This window comes from Pyxicephalus adspersus, chromosome 10, assembly GCF_032062135.1.
Source record: "Pyxicephalus adspersus chromosome 10, UCB_Pads_2.0, whole genome shotgun sequence".
Lineage (NCBI taxonomy): Eukaryota > Metazoa > Chordata > Amphibia > Anura > Pyxicephalidae > Pyxicephalus > Pyxicephalus adspersus.
The window spans coordinates 26,051,671-26,070,142 of record NC_092867.1 but is presented as its reverse complement, the minus strand read 5'-3'; the positions used below and the strand labels follow the sequence as shown (position 1 = coordinate 26,070,142).

General features: G+C 36.1%; 1 protein-coding gene across 1 annotated transcript in view; it reads right to left on the bottom strand.

Moving 5' to 3' along the window:
• ANK3 (ankyrin 3) overlaps window positions 1-18,472 on the bottom strand; it is a gene marked incomplete in the record, with an annotated part of 170,436 nt that overhangs the window by 43,859 nt on the left and 108,105 nt on the right. Inside the window, 4 exon segments of the mRNA XM_072423750.1 lie at window positions 4,348-4,572; window positions 7,094-7,126; window positions 8,835-8,941; window positions 13,142-13,244. Of these exon segments, the coding sequence (XP_072279851.1) occupies window positions 4,348-4,572; window positions 7,094-7,126; window positions 8,835-8,941; window positions 13,142-13,244 (468 nt within the window).

The window sequence follows — 18,472 nt, the reverse complement described above, 5'->3', positions numbered from 1 at the left end:
AATGTTCCAGTGTTGTGACATGTGGTAAAGCAAGTTCATTACATGAAGGATAACAAATTACAGTTCTAAACATATTGAGAATAAATGTTTTAAAAGTGTTAGGATACATGTGCATGTGTGGAGTTTTAAAAAATCATTATTACTGCACTGCTGTTTTTTGACAGCCAGATACTGTCACTTGACATGACATAAATGTGCCACAACTCCTCCACTTCAACGCCCCAACCTACTATGTGTCACTACCTGTTTACAGTAATAAACAAATTCCTGCAAAAATATTCACATGATACATGTAAGGTAAGTGTAGGTACCTATGTACCTACCTTGTATGCAGGAATTACTATTAGTAATGGAAATAGTGTAGACCGCTATAAAATGTAAGACTGACCAAAGGTTTGTAGAGGGCAATGACCCTAAATACATGGCCAAAGAAGTGTAAAGTCTATTGCCAAATCTTCAGTGAAAGAAAGTAAAAAACAAAGGTCCTTAAAGAAGTATGAAATAGCTAATATAACCATTGAAAAGCTGTGTAGGAAAATTAGGGGTACATTGACAACACGAGCATTTCAAAAATGTCCCATTATCTAAGCCTATATAATGTAGAGCCTTCACTGGGTTTTATTTAATTGGGCTGTTAATTTTTTTTAATCAATCTCACTGTCTTTTTTCTATATTTTTTGCTGGGTCATAGCTTTAAAAAAAGATTTTCACCAAACAACAGTGTCATACCCCTATCACAGTATTGGTAGGTTTACCAGTTTAAGATCTATGTTAGGTTTCAAGAATATATAACGTTCATTGTATGTTTATTGGATGTACAGAAGACAATGTACAGTTCTGATTGGTATATAGTCATTCAAATTATCATGGGCATTTTTCTGAGTTTTCCCCAATTATAAAGGTCGCAATTACCTGAAAAGAGTCATTTTTTGGTTTAATAGCAACATTTATCATTTCAAGTACCTTTGCATTTACATATCCCATTCTGCATATTTATGAACTGTCAATCTGCCTGCCCACCACTTTATATTTTTTTTTGGATACAGTTTGCCACTTGTGAAAGAACAGAGAGAACATCTTGGTCCAGAATGAGAACCAATGTTTTTTTTTTTTCAATTGCCCATTTGCCATCTTTAGAAAGTGAAGGAAACACACTCAGTTTAAATGATGGAGCTTCTGATCATCACTTCAAGGGATTAAAACACCTCTATTCTCTACTTGTAGAAGCCTATTCACTATGGTGCAAAACCTGTTCCCACAAAACCTGGAAATTAGGTTTCCAAAAGTGGTGACAATATTTCTGTTCTCCTCTCTTTTTTATATAAATAAGCCCCAAGAAATCTGGATGCTTAGGCCTTGATGATTGTCACATGTGTACCAGAAAGTAAGGCAACACTGACTAGGCTGTAAATGTTTGTTTTATAACCTTCAAATTACAGGGTCTGTGAAATGTTTATTTTGTTTCCTGTCCATAAATAAATAATAAAATGTTACTTTATGAGGCAAAGCTCATGCTAAAATTAACAAAAATGATTGTTTTCCAAATTTTATCTTGTATACATCATGCACAGCATTGGGAACAGAGCCAGTATCCTTACTAATTTGTAGTATTCTTTAATGGAATTAGTGCATGAGAATCAATACATACGCAATACTACTTTCATTTGAAATGTGTCCATTTTTGAATAGGATAATATGAGTTTACTTATTTCTTTGAAGAATTGCTTGCAACTTAGCAAGTCTGTTGTAATTTACCCCAATAGAAAACCAAGATAGATATCAAAAAAGGACAAGTAAGATTTTTAGTAAATTGAAAATACCTTCTCTTGAACAAAAAATAAAAATGCTGTCACCCAAAATGACAATGTCTTTGATGTGGCATAAACATGAAAAAGTATAAAAAAAATACAGCAGACAAAAAGGGCAACTTAAATTATAGTTAGCCGTGAGTTTAACATGCCTAGAAAAGCACAATAAGTTAGCAGTAATAAAGACAAGCCACTATCCTTTCAACAACATAAAAGCACTGAATGCTGTGATAAAGTAAAAGAAGAAATGTGGATGTCAAAATAAAAAATACAAAATAATAAAAACCCTCGGACAAAATTGTATCCTTAGTTTTCATTTTAACAATGCAGCATCCTACCCTATAAATTTTGTCCCTTGAGGCCCAAGCTGCAGGATTCGGCTAATCAAGCTTTCTCCCTCATTTAGAGGGGGGGAATTGGTAGGAAGATGCAGTTTACTGAATAAGATCCATGCAGCAAGAAGAGAAATAAGAAGGGGAGTATTAGGATTGGATGGCAACTCCAGACAATGACTTCCGGTTCTACACCAGTCGTCTGGTGCCTGCTTGGAAAAATAAACAAAAATTCTGCATGCATTATAAGGGACATCCAAAAGGGTCTAAAGCATAGCTGTATGCTTTATTAGAGTATGTGCAACCACTCGAAAGGCAGAGTATTGGCACTTGCATTACACAAAGATCTCCTCAAAAGGTGATCCTGTGGCCTTTAAAAAAAGGAATGTAATGCAATAATTTAGAGAAGCAGCAGTCTAGGTTTTGAGGCTTAGTTCATATCTTGCACTTTGTTGTCTGTAAAAGAGAAGTTCAATGAAAAAGGACAAAATGGGGTTACAAAATATTATGCTATGAACCCATTTGCTTAAACCTTCAACCAGAAGTATGGTGCTTCAGCTACCAAAAGGCATTGGTGGTCTCAGATATCTAAAATCTCTGAGAGACTCCAGGGGAGAAAATCCCTTGCAATACTTCTGCTTCTTTATCTCATTCCACAAATACTAAACAAGGTGTCACTATCTCAAAGCTGGATTCCAATTACTTGTAAATTACACATCATGAAGATGGCACTGGGGCAGAGTGACAGTATGAATTGTCATGAACTCAAAAATGACATGGAATTAGAAATTCTGGTGAGTATTTTTCACCCTTGGAGTCTCAAAAAGATAAGGAAAAAAAGTGATTTCTAAAGCCAGTGGCCAATCAGAACTGAAAAAAGTTGAACTTGTTTTTAAACCCAGAAGTGCTCTATTATTCTAGTAAAGGCCTTATGTAAGAGTGTCCAGGACAAAGTCTAGGAAGGCAAACGATATGTTATTTGTTAATCACATCATAAAAATGAATATGAGTATCTAGAACAAAAAAAGACGAGTAGCTTCTGTTTTGTTACTATTGCATCAAGGCATGCTTGCTTCCCTATAGGCTTTTAAATTAGTATTTGTCTTATTTATTTGCCTAGTTGCAGCAGAAATACAGATGAACCAAAAGAAAATACATAAGGGAATATTTTTGCCGATAAAGCATGCTACTATAATGCTATACAATAGCAGCAACATCAGCAGTCACTCCAGTTAACACTATTGGCCACTACAGTGCATGGGAGTTTAAATTGCTCTGAGAAAACCAAATGTCAGTGGTAATGAGTTGAAGTGGAAAAGTTCCCAATAAAATACATAAATAGAGACATGCAGGCCATCATTAACAAAAATAATTTTCAAGAAACCAGATGGTAAATACACAGGGTAGTTATCCCTGCTGGCAGACTATGAATTGGAAGCCCTTTATATTTTAGAGATAGTGTGCATCTAATACTGGGGCCTATAGAGTAAAATGGGTTCTTTACAGCATAAATGACTGTAACTACGCATAATTAAACCTACTTTACAAACCTCCAACTCAGCCCTTAACTTTCTTCTTTTACTACCTGTTAGAAAAAGTATCTCCTATGTTGGTAGGCAATTACTAAACAAAAATTGATATATATGTAAACTTATATGGAACTAGATCACGCTTTTAAACACTATTATATTTTATTCTTTCCTCAACCAGACTAATGTAGTCATAACTTTAGTGGATGCTGCCATTTTGTAAAATTAGAGGAAAATCATGCTAGCTTTGACTGTAAGGCATCAGATGCCAATAAAAAAAGGTATCGAAGGGCCAGAGTGTTCAAATAATTATAAAGTTGCATGGTATGAACTAAGCCTAAATGCAAAGAATAATTATTTTGGACACATTTTTTTGTGCAGAAACATTTTCTGGAATATTTGAATACAACACTTCGATGATTGATCATCCTAGCCAAACATAGTTGGAATTGAATGAAAAAAAAATGCAACCTTTCCTTAAAAAGCATTAGATCTCCTTGTATTAGTTATCCATCAATGACTATACATGGGTTGTACATATGGATGTCACTGAGAAATAAGCATTTTCAGATTTTTTTTTAAATATTATTTCCAATATTAAATGCAAAAGTATGTCTAAAAATAATCACAGAACAACACTGTAAAAAAAACTCAACAATTTCAGTTATATGGACTTACCCCAAAAACTGAGCCCCTGCTGGGCCCATTTCAACCAGCCGACTTGCCAGTCCTTCTCCTTCTACCATTGGTGGAGGAGTTGCTAGTTTGTGCCTTTTGACCAGACGGCAGGTAATGCGAGTAGGTGCTGTGCATTTCCTCGGCGGTATGATAATTCTCATTCCATTGTGTCGACTCCCCCTCATAGAACCCCCACGGGCATCTACCATGAAGCTAACCAAAAAACTAAGAGAAAGAGAATTTTAGGTGTTAGGCTTATTTAAAGAAGGATAGGAACAAGTGATAAAGAAGAGCATGCTTGGCAAACATACCAGAGTTAATATTTCATTTCCCATACAAACATTTTCTAAAAGTATTATTTGTAAAAATAAATGATAAAGTGCACTCCACAACATGGCATATAAGAATGCAATTAAAATATCTGTGAATGAGTATAAGATGTAAAAATTTTTTAATTTCAATTCCATGCAAAAATGTGATTTTTGATAAGAGACATAAAGAAAAAAAGTTAAAAAGTGAAAGTGAATGTTCAATAGGTCCAGTTAATTTATATTTGCCACAGTAAGACCTACAAGAATACTAGAAGAAATAATTCCCCACAGATTTCATCTATAAAAACAAAGTATGTTCCTCAGACAAAAAAAGTAACAATTGTAACAGCATAATTAAAAACAACAAAAATGCCATATGGCTTAAATGAATGTAAGTATTAATGTTGCATTTCTGAATTCAAAACACGATAATACTTGCTAAGGGCAACTTGTCCTTACAAAATACCCAACTTATGTACACTGTTATATGATGCTCTCCTTGGCACTCATCCAGTGCTCCACTCCATATTTCTACTGCTTTTGTCTTTGTGATGAGTCTAAAGAAAAATTTTGATGCTATAATGGGAGCAAAAGAGAAGCCAAATGACACAGCCAAATGAACAGCCCACAGCGTAATGTCTTTGAAGAAAGTTGGCATGCTGCAGCCATCTTCTGAGAATGCTAGAGGCATTTTCGAACTTTCCATACTACGGCAGGAACAGAACAAGGAGACATAATTATTTACTACCTGTTCCTAGTTACTACTTTTGCACCAGAAAATCCCTGGAAGATTCCCATTCTTTTCTTGTTACAACTCAACATTTTACATTTTCCTACTACGTTTTTTTTCCGGTAACAGTGGTCACAAGGAGTGATAGAGAAAATGAATCTCCCTAGTGCATTCACAAATAGTAAAAAAAAAAAAAAAAAAAACCTAATGCAAAGAAATACCAGCATATAAGGTTCTAGTTAAATGTTACAGATTCATATAGGTCCTCTTTATCAAGGTATCACTTCAAAAAAGGGGATTCGCATATTCTTGAGACTTGAATTACAAAGTAACAACCAAGGAATGTGTTTGGAACATGAAAGCCTCCTTTATCAAGATATTACCTTTTACCTGTCCCCAAAACATGTGCTGGTTGTTGTAAGAACTAAAATAAAGGATGATTAAACTAGATCATAGTGTGCTGGCATTTCTCTGCACTGGGTCTTTGCATAGTAGCCCCATTTACCATGCACCCTCTATTGAGACCGGTGGGCAAGAATTCTGTGTGATACCAGCCAATCAATAATAAATACCTGAATGGGTTTCAAACAATTCAGCACTCTATCCAAAAATTATTTTCTAATATTCTAATAATAGGTATGTCAGGTCCCTGACAAAAGATAAAGAAACTTGAATAGATTTTCTAAGTTTCTGATGTTTTTACTACTAACTAAAGCTTGGCAAATCCACCGACCTAAACATACATTTTGCTTCTTCTTAAATGCAAAAGCAGTTTTCCAGCTATCACACAATTGAGAAAGAAATATGCTGGCAATAGCTATTGAGTGTGAACACAAACAAGCTGTGTCTGTCTCTGCCACACAAAGTGCCTTTGATTTGAACAGTTTTTTATAAAATGAGGGATAGAGTAAACTTACAGGTTATAGGCTATCCTCAGGTTTCCCACGCATTGTGTAATGTGAAGCCTGAGCACCTAAGAGCTTCTAAGGCCCCACCAAACAAAACATTTCTACTGTATCTCATTGTGACAGCAACAAGAAAAGATATAGCTCTGGGCTTTGTTTCAATACTTTAGGTTTGTGTTTTAGACAATGTAAATCTCTCTCTATTGAAAGTACAAATCCCAATTCCCTTAAATAAAATATTATTTATTATTTCTAGTTTTGGATAGACTGGGGGGTTGAACTGTTGATTTTTATTAGGTGCATAGCTTTTTACAGTGGGAAGTGGTGGTCAAACTCTCTAATGGAGCCCTGGATAGCATTAAAAACCTGTTTGTAATTGTACATTAAATTTGCTTTACATTAGGACCTAAATTTAAACTGATATGCTGGAGCAATGTGTGGTAATACTTGTAACATGTGTTTGAAGAGCCATTGATTTTGAATGGCATCCTAAAGCATGATAGTGCATTGCAGTGTGCTGCATTACAAATAAAAGAACACATACTCAATTTTATTGGGCTTCCTTCATGCAGCACATGTTAATGTCGCACAAAGAAGTAAATGGGCCCTCACTGATTGGGTATACATATATATTATATTAATACATGTCCTATTCACATGCTTGTATAACATTTTGCCAAGTTACATGTATCATTAACGATAGAAATATAGTGGGGCACCTAGCCAGGAATAACAAAAAGGAGTTAGTACAGTTAATAAAAGTGTAGCAGGCAAATGCACACACAGATCCTTAATATCACCTTGCATCATACACTGGAAGTGAAGAATAAAAGCTGCAAAATAATATAAAATAATAAAAAACAGCAAAAAAATGATATTTAACCAAGCAAAGAACAAGAGAAAAGAAAGTTGGTTTGTTTACGTACGTAGGACCTCTAAGGGAAGAAGTGAGAATCCCAAAACGTTCAGCACAAACAAATCAGGACAACATACAGTTATCCTCTCAATAATTTCTGACCCCTAACCTGTCCTCTATCCATTGATTAAAATGATGTGCAGTGTGAAGGTTAATAGACAAATTCCAATAACCCCCCCAGCAACCAATCAGAATACATTTTACCGCTCTGACATGAGCAAATATAAATCAGATTAGTTGCTAAGAGTTACTGTACTTTGCCAACAAAGCTGCCTTTTGCACAACTTTATGGAACAAACATATTTGTAATAAAACCTACGTGAACCTGTACATTTCCAGAGGAAGTCTAAACAAAACCTGCTAAAATCTATGAACAATTTATTCTCGCAGAAGGAATTTAAGAAACTACTACTACTACTAGTACTACTAGTACTAGAAACTACTGGTATTGCTTCTAAATGAATTGTTAAAATTTACCTAACGTGTACTGTATCAATGTCAACCAATGCAAATTAGTGGCACAAAGTACATTTGGAGAATCATTTATTTCCATTACCTAGTTAGTATGACAGCAGAAAGTTTTAACAAAATTTTAAAATTACAATTGCTTGATATTATGGCTTTCCAGTTCCTTATAAGGTCTGTTATCTGGCATTGTGTTTGAGGTTCCCATTCAGTATCAGAGGCTACTATTCCTAGACTTCTGGGAATAACACTAGATATTGTGTAAATGAGGCCCGATACATGATGCTTTTTCTAAAGGTTACCAGAGATATACGGGAGCAGTCCTCAGTGCTAGATATGCCGTTTTATATATGTGTAGATAGTTGCTGTCCAGTTGTGTTTATTTCCCAATAAAAGACCTTTACAATAATTATCATATGTAGCCTGGTATTGCTGATATCCATGGGAAAATATTACCAGGGTCTGAATGACCACTTGTTAACTTTTCCAATACTTACAAGTATATACGTCAGGAAAATCAAAATGCCCAAGCTGTTTTTAGGAAGGTCAGCATGATAGCCAGATAACTACTTTTTTTAGTACATGCTCAGTATGTATATATTTATTTAAAGACAAGTTTTTTAAAAATCTGTACTTTACAATATACTACCGTATTGCACTGCAGAGAATCATTACTAGTATCCTACAACCAATAGCAGGGCTTATACTTGACTTCAGGGGTAAACAATATTTATAAATTAATATACAATACAGCTATTGCTTGCATTGTGGCAGGTCCCCACAACCCAGAATCTCACTATTTATTTGAAATAGTAACAAAGCATTCAATAAAAGCCAGGATTCGCAAACTGCAGCAATGTTATCAAGAAACCTCCCTTGTAGCAGATCCTCTATATAGACATATCAGATACACAAAGATTGTAGCCGACACAATGGATCGCAGTTGTGAAATATTACATATTAGTCCTACTTTCAATTTCCTGAAATGTTATATAGACATCATAGTGCTTGTTTTGGATCACTGTTTATCTTTTTGTCTGTAATTCCTGAAGATTGTGCAAAAGAAAGGGCTCTGTCCTTGATAATAGCACTGCTGCCATCTCACATTCTACTTTTATGATTGGGAAGCACAATTGGACATAATTTTGTTTGTAACTTACCCAGAATGCACTGGACTTGAGACGAGATTGACATTGTCCAGAGTGTCTGCAGCCCAGCTATAGTGTCTCAGTGAGTCTGAGTCAAATTCTCTTGTAAATGAAAGATGCTGCAACAGACACATATAAAGACTGTTATAAACAGTGACAATACTACCAAGCTAAGTATATTAGGACTTGACATTTCCTTGTTGACTTCGAAGAAAAAAAGTTAAAAATTATTAAATAGAAGTCCCCTTTAACTTTAACACTGGCAAATCAGTTGGCTCTGGATATAAAACAGGGAATCAGACATTCCCTAAAACATTCCCTGGTGGGAATCAATTGCTTCCAGTGAAAAACAAGCTTGGAAGATTGCTACAGAATGTATGAGAGAATGTCATATTCCCTATTTTATAAATTGAGCCCAAAGAGTCCTATATACTCATAAATACATTCTGAATCCTCCAACTATCTCCATCCATGGAATATTTGAGCAGAATGATTGAATCTTAAGAAATACTGTATGTCAAATAATTACAACACACACATAATAGTTCTAGATCTAACCACTCAAAACTGTAATAACTACATTAATGAGCTAATTAAAAAAATTAGTTAGTACATAATAAAAAATTCCCAGATAAGGTGTCTAGCACATTGGTCGGCAACCTTTTCAGTCCCGTGGACCAGGAAAATTACCGGCTCCGGACTGCGCATGTGCGGGGAGCCGGGTGTCAGCCATAGTGACGTCATGATGCCATTAACCCACCCACTCTCTCATCGCAGATCTGGGCCTGCGATGGGGGAGTGGGTTTTGTCAAGACTTCCCACTTCCCTGAGCCTGGGATTTGTACGAGGGACATGGTCCGCGTCTCTGGCCTCCCAATGGGGTCCTTCTCCTGACCCTGCTCAGGGTGGGGCACCGGCCAGAGCTGCGGACCACCAAAATTTTCTCACAGACCACTGGTTGGCGACCGCTGGTCTAGCACACAAACAGCAAGATGGTAATGATATATTTTTATCATATCCATAGTCTTTATACACTGCTTTACAATACACAGACTTTATGGGTATATATCTCTATTCACTGCTCTTATTTACTTTGAGAAATGTCAACTAGTTCAGTCAACTGGTCATTGAGCTGGGTAATAAAGATTTAGCTATGACATTGTACAAATAAAGACATGCTGTTTATAAGTTGCTATCTTGTATATATATATCTAGAATAAGGACAACTTTTCCTGCTCAGGGAGTATTTAGAAGAATTTAGGGCATGAGAATATTAGGATTGATTCTGACAAGAAGTAAATTCCCATGCTTCACAGAGATAAATGTAAGCAAATATAGACACATGCACAACATTTATACTGTATGTGGATGTGAGATACTGGCCGTCAGGGTTGTGGATGTGTCACCAAGGTATGACAACTACAAATGATAGGGTCTCCAGGATTTGTATCTCTGGGGTCTTGGGGCAGTAGAGTTTTGTAAAGGGTAAAGTCTTCAATCCTAGGTCCACATACAGTATGTCAGTTCTTGACTTACGCTGATAGTTAGGAACTGATATATGTTTAGTTAGTTGCTCTGGATGAGCAAATATTTATAGTAGTGAATCATTGTGATCTTTCTATGAAGAAATGAGACCACTACTGTTTTAAGATTCAGGATATACACACGGTAACACCTCTGCCTGCTTTATCCTACGGTACCAGCAAAATATTATTTTCCATATATCCATAGAAAATATTATTTTAAATGTCCATATATTAAATCTCTAGCTATAATAAAGTATTAATTTACCTGTACCAGGAAACACAATCTACTCAAAGCTATCCACAACATTATCTTTCAAGTAGTGGGATATTAAACAGATGCTTGCTTCTAAACAAGGTCCCTAAAACCAGCTTGAAATTAGGCTAACAATAGAGTAAAACTCAGAATTGACCTCCATTTTCTTAAATATCTTACTTTTTGACATCACACAAACAGGATGCTATGATTCTACCACCACACATAGGCCTTTGTTGGGTATATATCAACATAATGGAAACTTCATTGTGCTTACTATATTGACTCATATAACACGGATAATCCTGTGAATGTGGCTCACAATTACCCATTAGACCAGGTGCACCCAAGGATTTTTTCCTGCCAAGAGCTTTCTCTTTTCATTAATGAATGTATTATTTATCCTCCCGACAATAGTTTGTAGCAGGACTGTCACAAAGCGTCCTGAAGTTAAGCAGATGGTTTCCGAATACTGGCCTGTAATACTGTGATTAAAAAGCCCTCTCACTTCTAACTATTATGTTATTGAGTTGTTTAGGGTGGACATATTTGTTTTCAATACTTGATGTGGATGGAGGTCTCTATGTGATCCAGGTTTACTGTCTAGTCATGTAAAACATAAAAATAAAGGTAAAGTAAAGTAAAGGGCTAAGTGCTGTATAAATCATAACATTTCTTACAAAGCATCTAATTATCCAGAGACCTATTGACGGACAAAGATCCCAGGGTTCCTTCATACTCGTCCCAGCAATATTTTCCTGAGATTACATGTATGGGTATCTAACTCCCACAGATGAATAAAATGCAGTTTATCAGACCATGTGGTAGATGTATTATTTCTTTTTTTATCTTTCTTATTTTCACCTGATGATCCTGACAGTAACATACTTGCTATCCTCAGATGACAACACAACTGTATTGTGTATATGGCTGTCACCCCCTAGGACCAAACGTTGTTAGAACTAGAAACAATTTCCTATTTCTCATTTGGTTCTGTAAAATAAATAATTTTTAATGAAAAGAGATGGAATAAATGGAAGTCTTTTATATTTGCATACACTTACAAGCATCTCTGCACTTAGTCCTCCCCATTACAGAATAACATTTTGCTTTTACTCTCCTTGGCACACAGCTTGAGAAGAACAGCTGAGGGTTGTTTATGAAATAAGAAGCATGTGCGCCTAATGACGGATTAATAGAAGGTCACTTACAGGACTGTATACTTTCCTATCCAGCAAGAGCATATACTGATTATGTTGTTTGGGCTTGAAGCAATTATTTGCCATGAAATTTTTAAATATATATAATTAGAGCACTAGAGACCTTCTATTTCATTTTTATTTTACCCTCAGTAATTAATCATTTCAGAAAAAGTTTTAATTTTTTTTCTCTAATCTTTCCAAGCTAATTCCCTTCAGTATAAACTCTGTGCTCTGATCAACTGCCCCACAAAAATCTCTGGCAGTCCTAACACCGAAATCTGTGTATAGAGCCATAGAGACTGTTTACTTAGCAAAATAAATGTTCAACAAGCTTAGTAAATAATGTGAACAATATATTCACTTTAGTCATCCAGTCATGTGCATGAAAATATTGTTTTTCTGTTTTGGTTATACAGGCATCATCTTAGGCTATGTACACACATTAGACGTTTGTCATTGTAAAAGATCTTTCACGATCCTTTCCAACAACAACTGAAAAATGCACAAACGAACGATGTACATACAGTGTTGTTCTGTTTTATGGAGAGGGGAGGGGGGAGAATGAGCGAGCGGCCCCCTGCTGCTCTCTCCCCTCTTGCTGTCGTTCATGGATCCGCCAGGACGGATCCATGAACGACGCTGGGCAGCCCCTGTACACACGTCAGATTCTCGTCCGGTACTAGCCCTGAAGTGATAATCAGAGGAGAATCATCTAAGCCTTACTTCTTAGCTTGTTGAACTTTACAAAGGAAGTATTGACGTTAATGGGGGAAGCATCTACTTTTTGATCCCACCACATCCCACTATCCTACCATTCACCCACCATTACGGACAATCCTTTTTACAATTTACTGTACCAAAGTTTTATTTTCTGGTAGCCATCTCTACTATACTAGGGGCAGGAAAAACTTTTATATTTTAAAAGGGTATTAATATCATCATGCTTTACCTGTTAGTTTTTAACCTAATACAATTTAATGCATTAAAAAATATTTTGTTATTACAAGTTAAAACCAAATGGATACGCTAAAGGACCTAGGCAGGATTGTTTGCTATCACATTTTTAAATAGATTAAATAGACCTTACCAAGTGTATAGGACCTCACTCTAGTCTATATAATAAAAACCTAGTAGATAGAGATTGAAGGATGCATAAAAAGTAACATTTTACACATTACTATGATGAATGGATCAGTTTAATATAAGACATTAATGTAAAATGGCACTTTAATTTATAGAAAACACTCTAACCAACAGTCTATTTTAGAGAAATTCTGCGGATATCAGCATCAATACAATATCTATATTAGCTTTTTATTATAAAAATGGAATAAATACCTGTTCCTTTGATGGTGCGAGGAGTTCTTCGATCATCATACTGTCGCGGGCGAAGGAGCTCCTGTTCAGTGTATAGGACCTATCCGAACTGAAGGAGCGGAGGCTGTTGTTGCATTTACATTATACCACAGTACACGCAGATGACAATGAAATGGATGAAAAAAACAAAAACAAACACAAAGGAAGAATGAATGCAGCTTCCAGGGCAAATGGAATATGATAAAAATGAATTTGATGACTGACACAATAACATGATATGGTCAAAAAAGTGCAAATATGAAAGACTATAAATGTGAGGGATAGTCATTTTTTAGGTAACCTTAGAAAGGAAAACATAGATATGGCTATATTCAAACTCATCTCATTCATCTTTGCAGAATAGTTTTATTTCAAATTGAACCCTGGAAGGTACATAATGAGCAAAACCCAAGGCAAAAGCTAAAACTAAAACGCAAACCAAACATCCACCAAGTCACCCTCACTACAGTCAAAAAGACTACATGCAATTCAAAGTTAATCCATCAGAGCAGTCACAAAAAATTTGCAGCAATGGCAGTTTTAACACATGAAGTTAACAGCACAGTTAAATAGTTTTATACAGATAAAACATATATTATAAGAAATGGAAGCCTGTCGGAATGAAGCATTAGGGTTGTCAGTGAAGGACTACTATCACAGTTAAGCATAGGTGGGACCATTTATGGACAAGAGTCAGAAAAAGCTGTCATTGATAGCTCGCTCAGTGGTGCTATATAATGTACTTTCCAATGTTACAGATTTTTTTCCGCAAAGCTAGGAATAACGGCAATGAAATCAAAGCTCCAAGTGAATCTTGTCCTAAGATTTAAGTAAAGAAAGAAGGTTCTGGAAGGAAGAGCAGGGGTGTGTAATGGGGCATTGATACTAGGCTTAGGGGCTGTGATCTTTAATGGAATCCCTGGGTAACTTAACCAAGTTAGTTTATGGTTATTCTACTCTTGCCATATTTGTTTACACATCTCATGTACCTTGGAGGTAACCATTGAGCCTAATCTGAGGGAAGAATTTCCTCAATATCACTTAAAAAAATTCCGTGTGCTTCAAAACCAAAGATGTATTTTGCATTACTGTTCTTGGAAAGCAGTAGCCTCTACTTACAGGTCCTACACATGCTCTGCTTAATCCAACTTTTAGCTCTACAATCAGAAAAGCTCATGCTCCCTGCAGAATGTAGAGCTCCAGCTCTAACTTAGCAGACAAGGGCTGTCGGATTACTGGTGGGTCACAGTCTCTTTGCCAAGGTTCAATATGCCCTTTGTGTAAGTCAGAGCCACTTTACATCTTTTGGCAGGAAACAGATTTTTCTATTCAGACTGTAGCTGCTTAGATAGAGAATAAACATTAAAACATTAAACATTGTTTGTTTTGATGCAACTGGAATGTATTTAAACTCATATTGGTTTAAAAGCCCACTTGTCCCTAATTTCTTCAGAGAAAGAGAGGTGATGTATCTTCATAACTTCCAGTTTCATTGGAACCAAAGACCTCCCCGAAATATAGTTCCTTAGTTCCATAGTTTGACTGAATTTACACAAAATAAAAGTCCGGTGTCACCACAGGTGATCTTAACCAAGTACCAGCATTTGGTTTCTGGGACAAACAGAAAAGGCTGCTTTAACCCACTGATGCCAATTGGTATGAAAACTTTATAAGAACATAAAAAAGCATAAAAAGGCATTTTTCAGACAATGGAAATTGAAAAAAATATCACACCACAGCACAATATGAATGGAAATGAGCAAACGTTAAAAAGCAACATGTCGTATGAATTCCATGCTTTCTTACCTGACTTTAGGACTAGTTTAAAGCAATTTAATATGGCCGAGGAAAAAAAAGTAAGAATAAAAAAAAAAATCAGACGCAGTAAATGTAAACGATGATATGATCAAACTGTTCAATTATATCTACATGTTATACACAACTTAACTTGCGTTTTTTTTTCATAATTGTTCATTTAATTGGTATTAAAATTTCAAATTATGTTGAGGAGAAGTTACCACATTCTATGTGTTTAACATGTAGAATATGATTCAATAAGCAAAAGAACACCAAAATAGAAGATAAAATATGAATACATGTATCTGGAAATGATTTATTATGAATTTCTCAATTGATTGTGTGAATGCTCTACAGATCACAGAACTGAGCTCCAAGGCTGTAGATTCAACAAATGTCTGTAAAAAATTATGTTGTATTAGTTTTAGATCTGTGAACTGTAGGACCCATGACATGTTCATTTCAGGCCTCCTATTTACAGGAATAATATTTTAATAAATAAAATATGCATACAATGAGATAATTGCATCATGCAAGTTCATGTGATCATTCTTTGATGTCCCATGGCCAATAAAAACATATATAAATAATACTAAAAAGCAATTTTGCAATTTAAACCTATACAAACAAGATTAAAAAGCTAAGTGTGTAAAGCTTTTGGCTATAACAGCAGGTTCGATGAGGTTCATGTAACTCTTTCCTAGCACCAAACATACAGGTAGGAACCTTATGCTGAATGCAGCTCTGCTTTTTTGGCTGGTCTCGCAGTTAGAAGGGTTCATATTGTTTATACAATACATTTAACAGGAGGAACAGAGAAGAATGGATTTAGCTGCAAAAGACTTGGACTAATTTTATCATAGGTGTGTTATTTACCAGCATTAAAAAAACATTTTTTTAAAATTGCTAAAAGGGGTAAAACATTTTTATTTTAGTTGAACATTTGCCGGACAGAAAACAAACTGCACCGTAATCCAAAATACTGACATTAATCACTACAAACACACTGCCTTGTTTGTTCCAGGCTTTGAATAAGCTTCACAGAGAATGAGAGGCTGTGTGAGTGTTTGCAGAACTCTAGAGAAAACAGACAGCAATGTCTCAGCCCACAGAGTCTTAACAGGCCCGAATTCCACATGTAAAGTGTAATATCCTGATAAATTGATGGGCGTTGGGTTCCTCCAGAGAGCCGTGCAGAATCATGAGCTATTTTATCCAGTGCGATTCTATCTTGATCTGCCTGCCAAGCTACTTTGTACAAATCTAAGTTTCTATAGTGAAAACTAAACATACAGAAATGAGCTCTAAAATGGAAAAATCAGTGAATATACAGTTATTATAGATTTTCTGGTTTACGTATGGAGCCTTTGTGCATTTTTTATATATGCATGTGGGGCTTTGTTATTTATCAGAATCATTTGGGTTCTGGGGCCCTTCAATTCATAAAAACTAAAGAAAAAAGCAAATTTGTAATTCACCAAAAATACATTTAAAAAATATGTATGGTCTTAATGGAAAATAAATGTTAGCCAACCTTTCATAAAGCTGATCAAGTGTAGGCAGCTCTCTGACTCAGAGAATGCAGCCTTCATTTCCGGAGATCTAGTCATCAAGCACTTCTATGCATGAGCGGAGGGGAAGCTAAACCTACACGGGTTATTTTCGGTCCCATGACTAAAACTGTCAGTATTCCATCTCTGAACTATAAAAGGTTGACCCACCCCAAATGATATTTAATTCTTCATTAAATGTTTGTACCTAAATTAAGTTCTTTGCCAGTAAGACACTAATTGGACAGTGGGCGGACATGGCTTAGCTTTCAGAAAGCCATTTTCAACCAGAGTTCCAGGGTTCTTCCAAGGGTTGTTAGGTGTTTTTGAATCTGTAACTGATTGACCTCTTATTGGATGATGCCTGCAAAGTTTTAGAGCCAACATCACTTGGTAAAGCCAGCTGAATGACTCTATGCTGTCTTAGGTGGTCTACAAAGGTGGTATTCTAGGAATTACGGAAGGAAGCATTCTTTCCACTGGCCACCAATTTGAAATGTTTTTTTCAGACTGACCCACAATAAACTGGTTTAGCAGGGTTCATTCAGGGTTGGAAAATCCTTTTTAGACTGAGATACTAGCCCACAGATGACATGTAAATCCTGGTGCCTGTCCAGTTCTTGGCTGTAGTTCATCAAACTCTTGACACAGATCAGTTCTTTCCCCTCTCCTTGCGATATGCCAAGATATATTTTTGGGAAAGGAGACTGTGCAAGTGCCTCTGTTTGTCTGCAGCTGACTGATGATATCTCATACTTAGGTCAGTAATGAGTCTTAATAATAGAAGGTAGGGCCTATTAAAAAAAGATCTGTTGTTGTACAATGTATATGGCCTAGAATTAATTGGTACGTATTTGCAAAAGTGCTAAACAGTCATTACTTTAAATAGCCGGGTTTACTTTTAAAAATGGTGAATCTGTAACTACAGAATCACATAACTACTCCCAATCCATACTGAAGTCATTATGATATTTAGTGATTGGGGTTCATGTTTGTGACGCTCATGAACTGATCCTTGCTATAATTCTCTTAGGAACATAATGGTGCATGGCTAAGTAAATAATACATAGGATTATACTGAGATTGTGAGATTACACTAACATCAAAGATTTACTGTAGGTGTTTCAGTTGCTGCTTAGCAAAATGTAAAGATTCTCACATTAAAAAGGGAAGCAATAAGCTGATTGTTTTGAAAATGCTGTCATTTCTGCACCATAATCATATGCTCTTGAAATCACCGATGCAGTGGTCACAAATCCTTAAGACTTTTGGTTTTACAGCAGCCAGTCAGATGGACATTCACTGAGTGATTCCAAAGGAGGTTGAGCCATTGGGTCTGATTTATTAAGACTTTCCAAGATAAATAAATAATAATAATAATAATAATAATAATAAATAATATATCATCATCATCATCATCATCATCATCATCATCAATAATACAGGTCTTCCTTAACCACTCCCTTCTGCAAACTAATTTGCAATAATTACCTGGCATTTAAAAACACTCTTATCTTCCAGGACTGGTCATTTGATCAGTCTAAAGCAGGGGTGTCCACACATTTTGCAAAGAGGGCCAGATTTAGTGAGGTGAAAATGTGTGGGGGGTGACCATTCACCACGTACTCAGGGTTAGTGTGGGCATGGACTGAGCGGGTCCCGCACAGCACACGCCCACCAGGGTGACGTGAGAGGTTACCTGTGCACGGAGTGCGGTGTCAGTGCGGGCTCGGTGCAGAGCATGTTCTTGGAATCAGAGTGGGCATGGTCCGTGTGGGTCCCGCACAGCACACGCCCAGTATAACGTAGGGGATCCACACATTGGGACTCCCGTCCTGACGATTTTGCCTGCCGTGTAGCGGGCCGATAATTGCAAGGTGGTAGATCAACTCTAATGCAATAAAATAGCTTTTTTGTACGCGTGTATTTTATACTGTGGTCAACAGTGCTGGCGAGCCACATATTA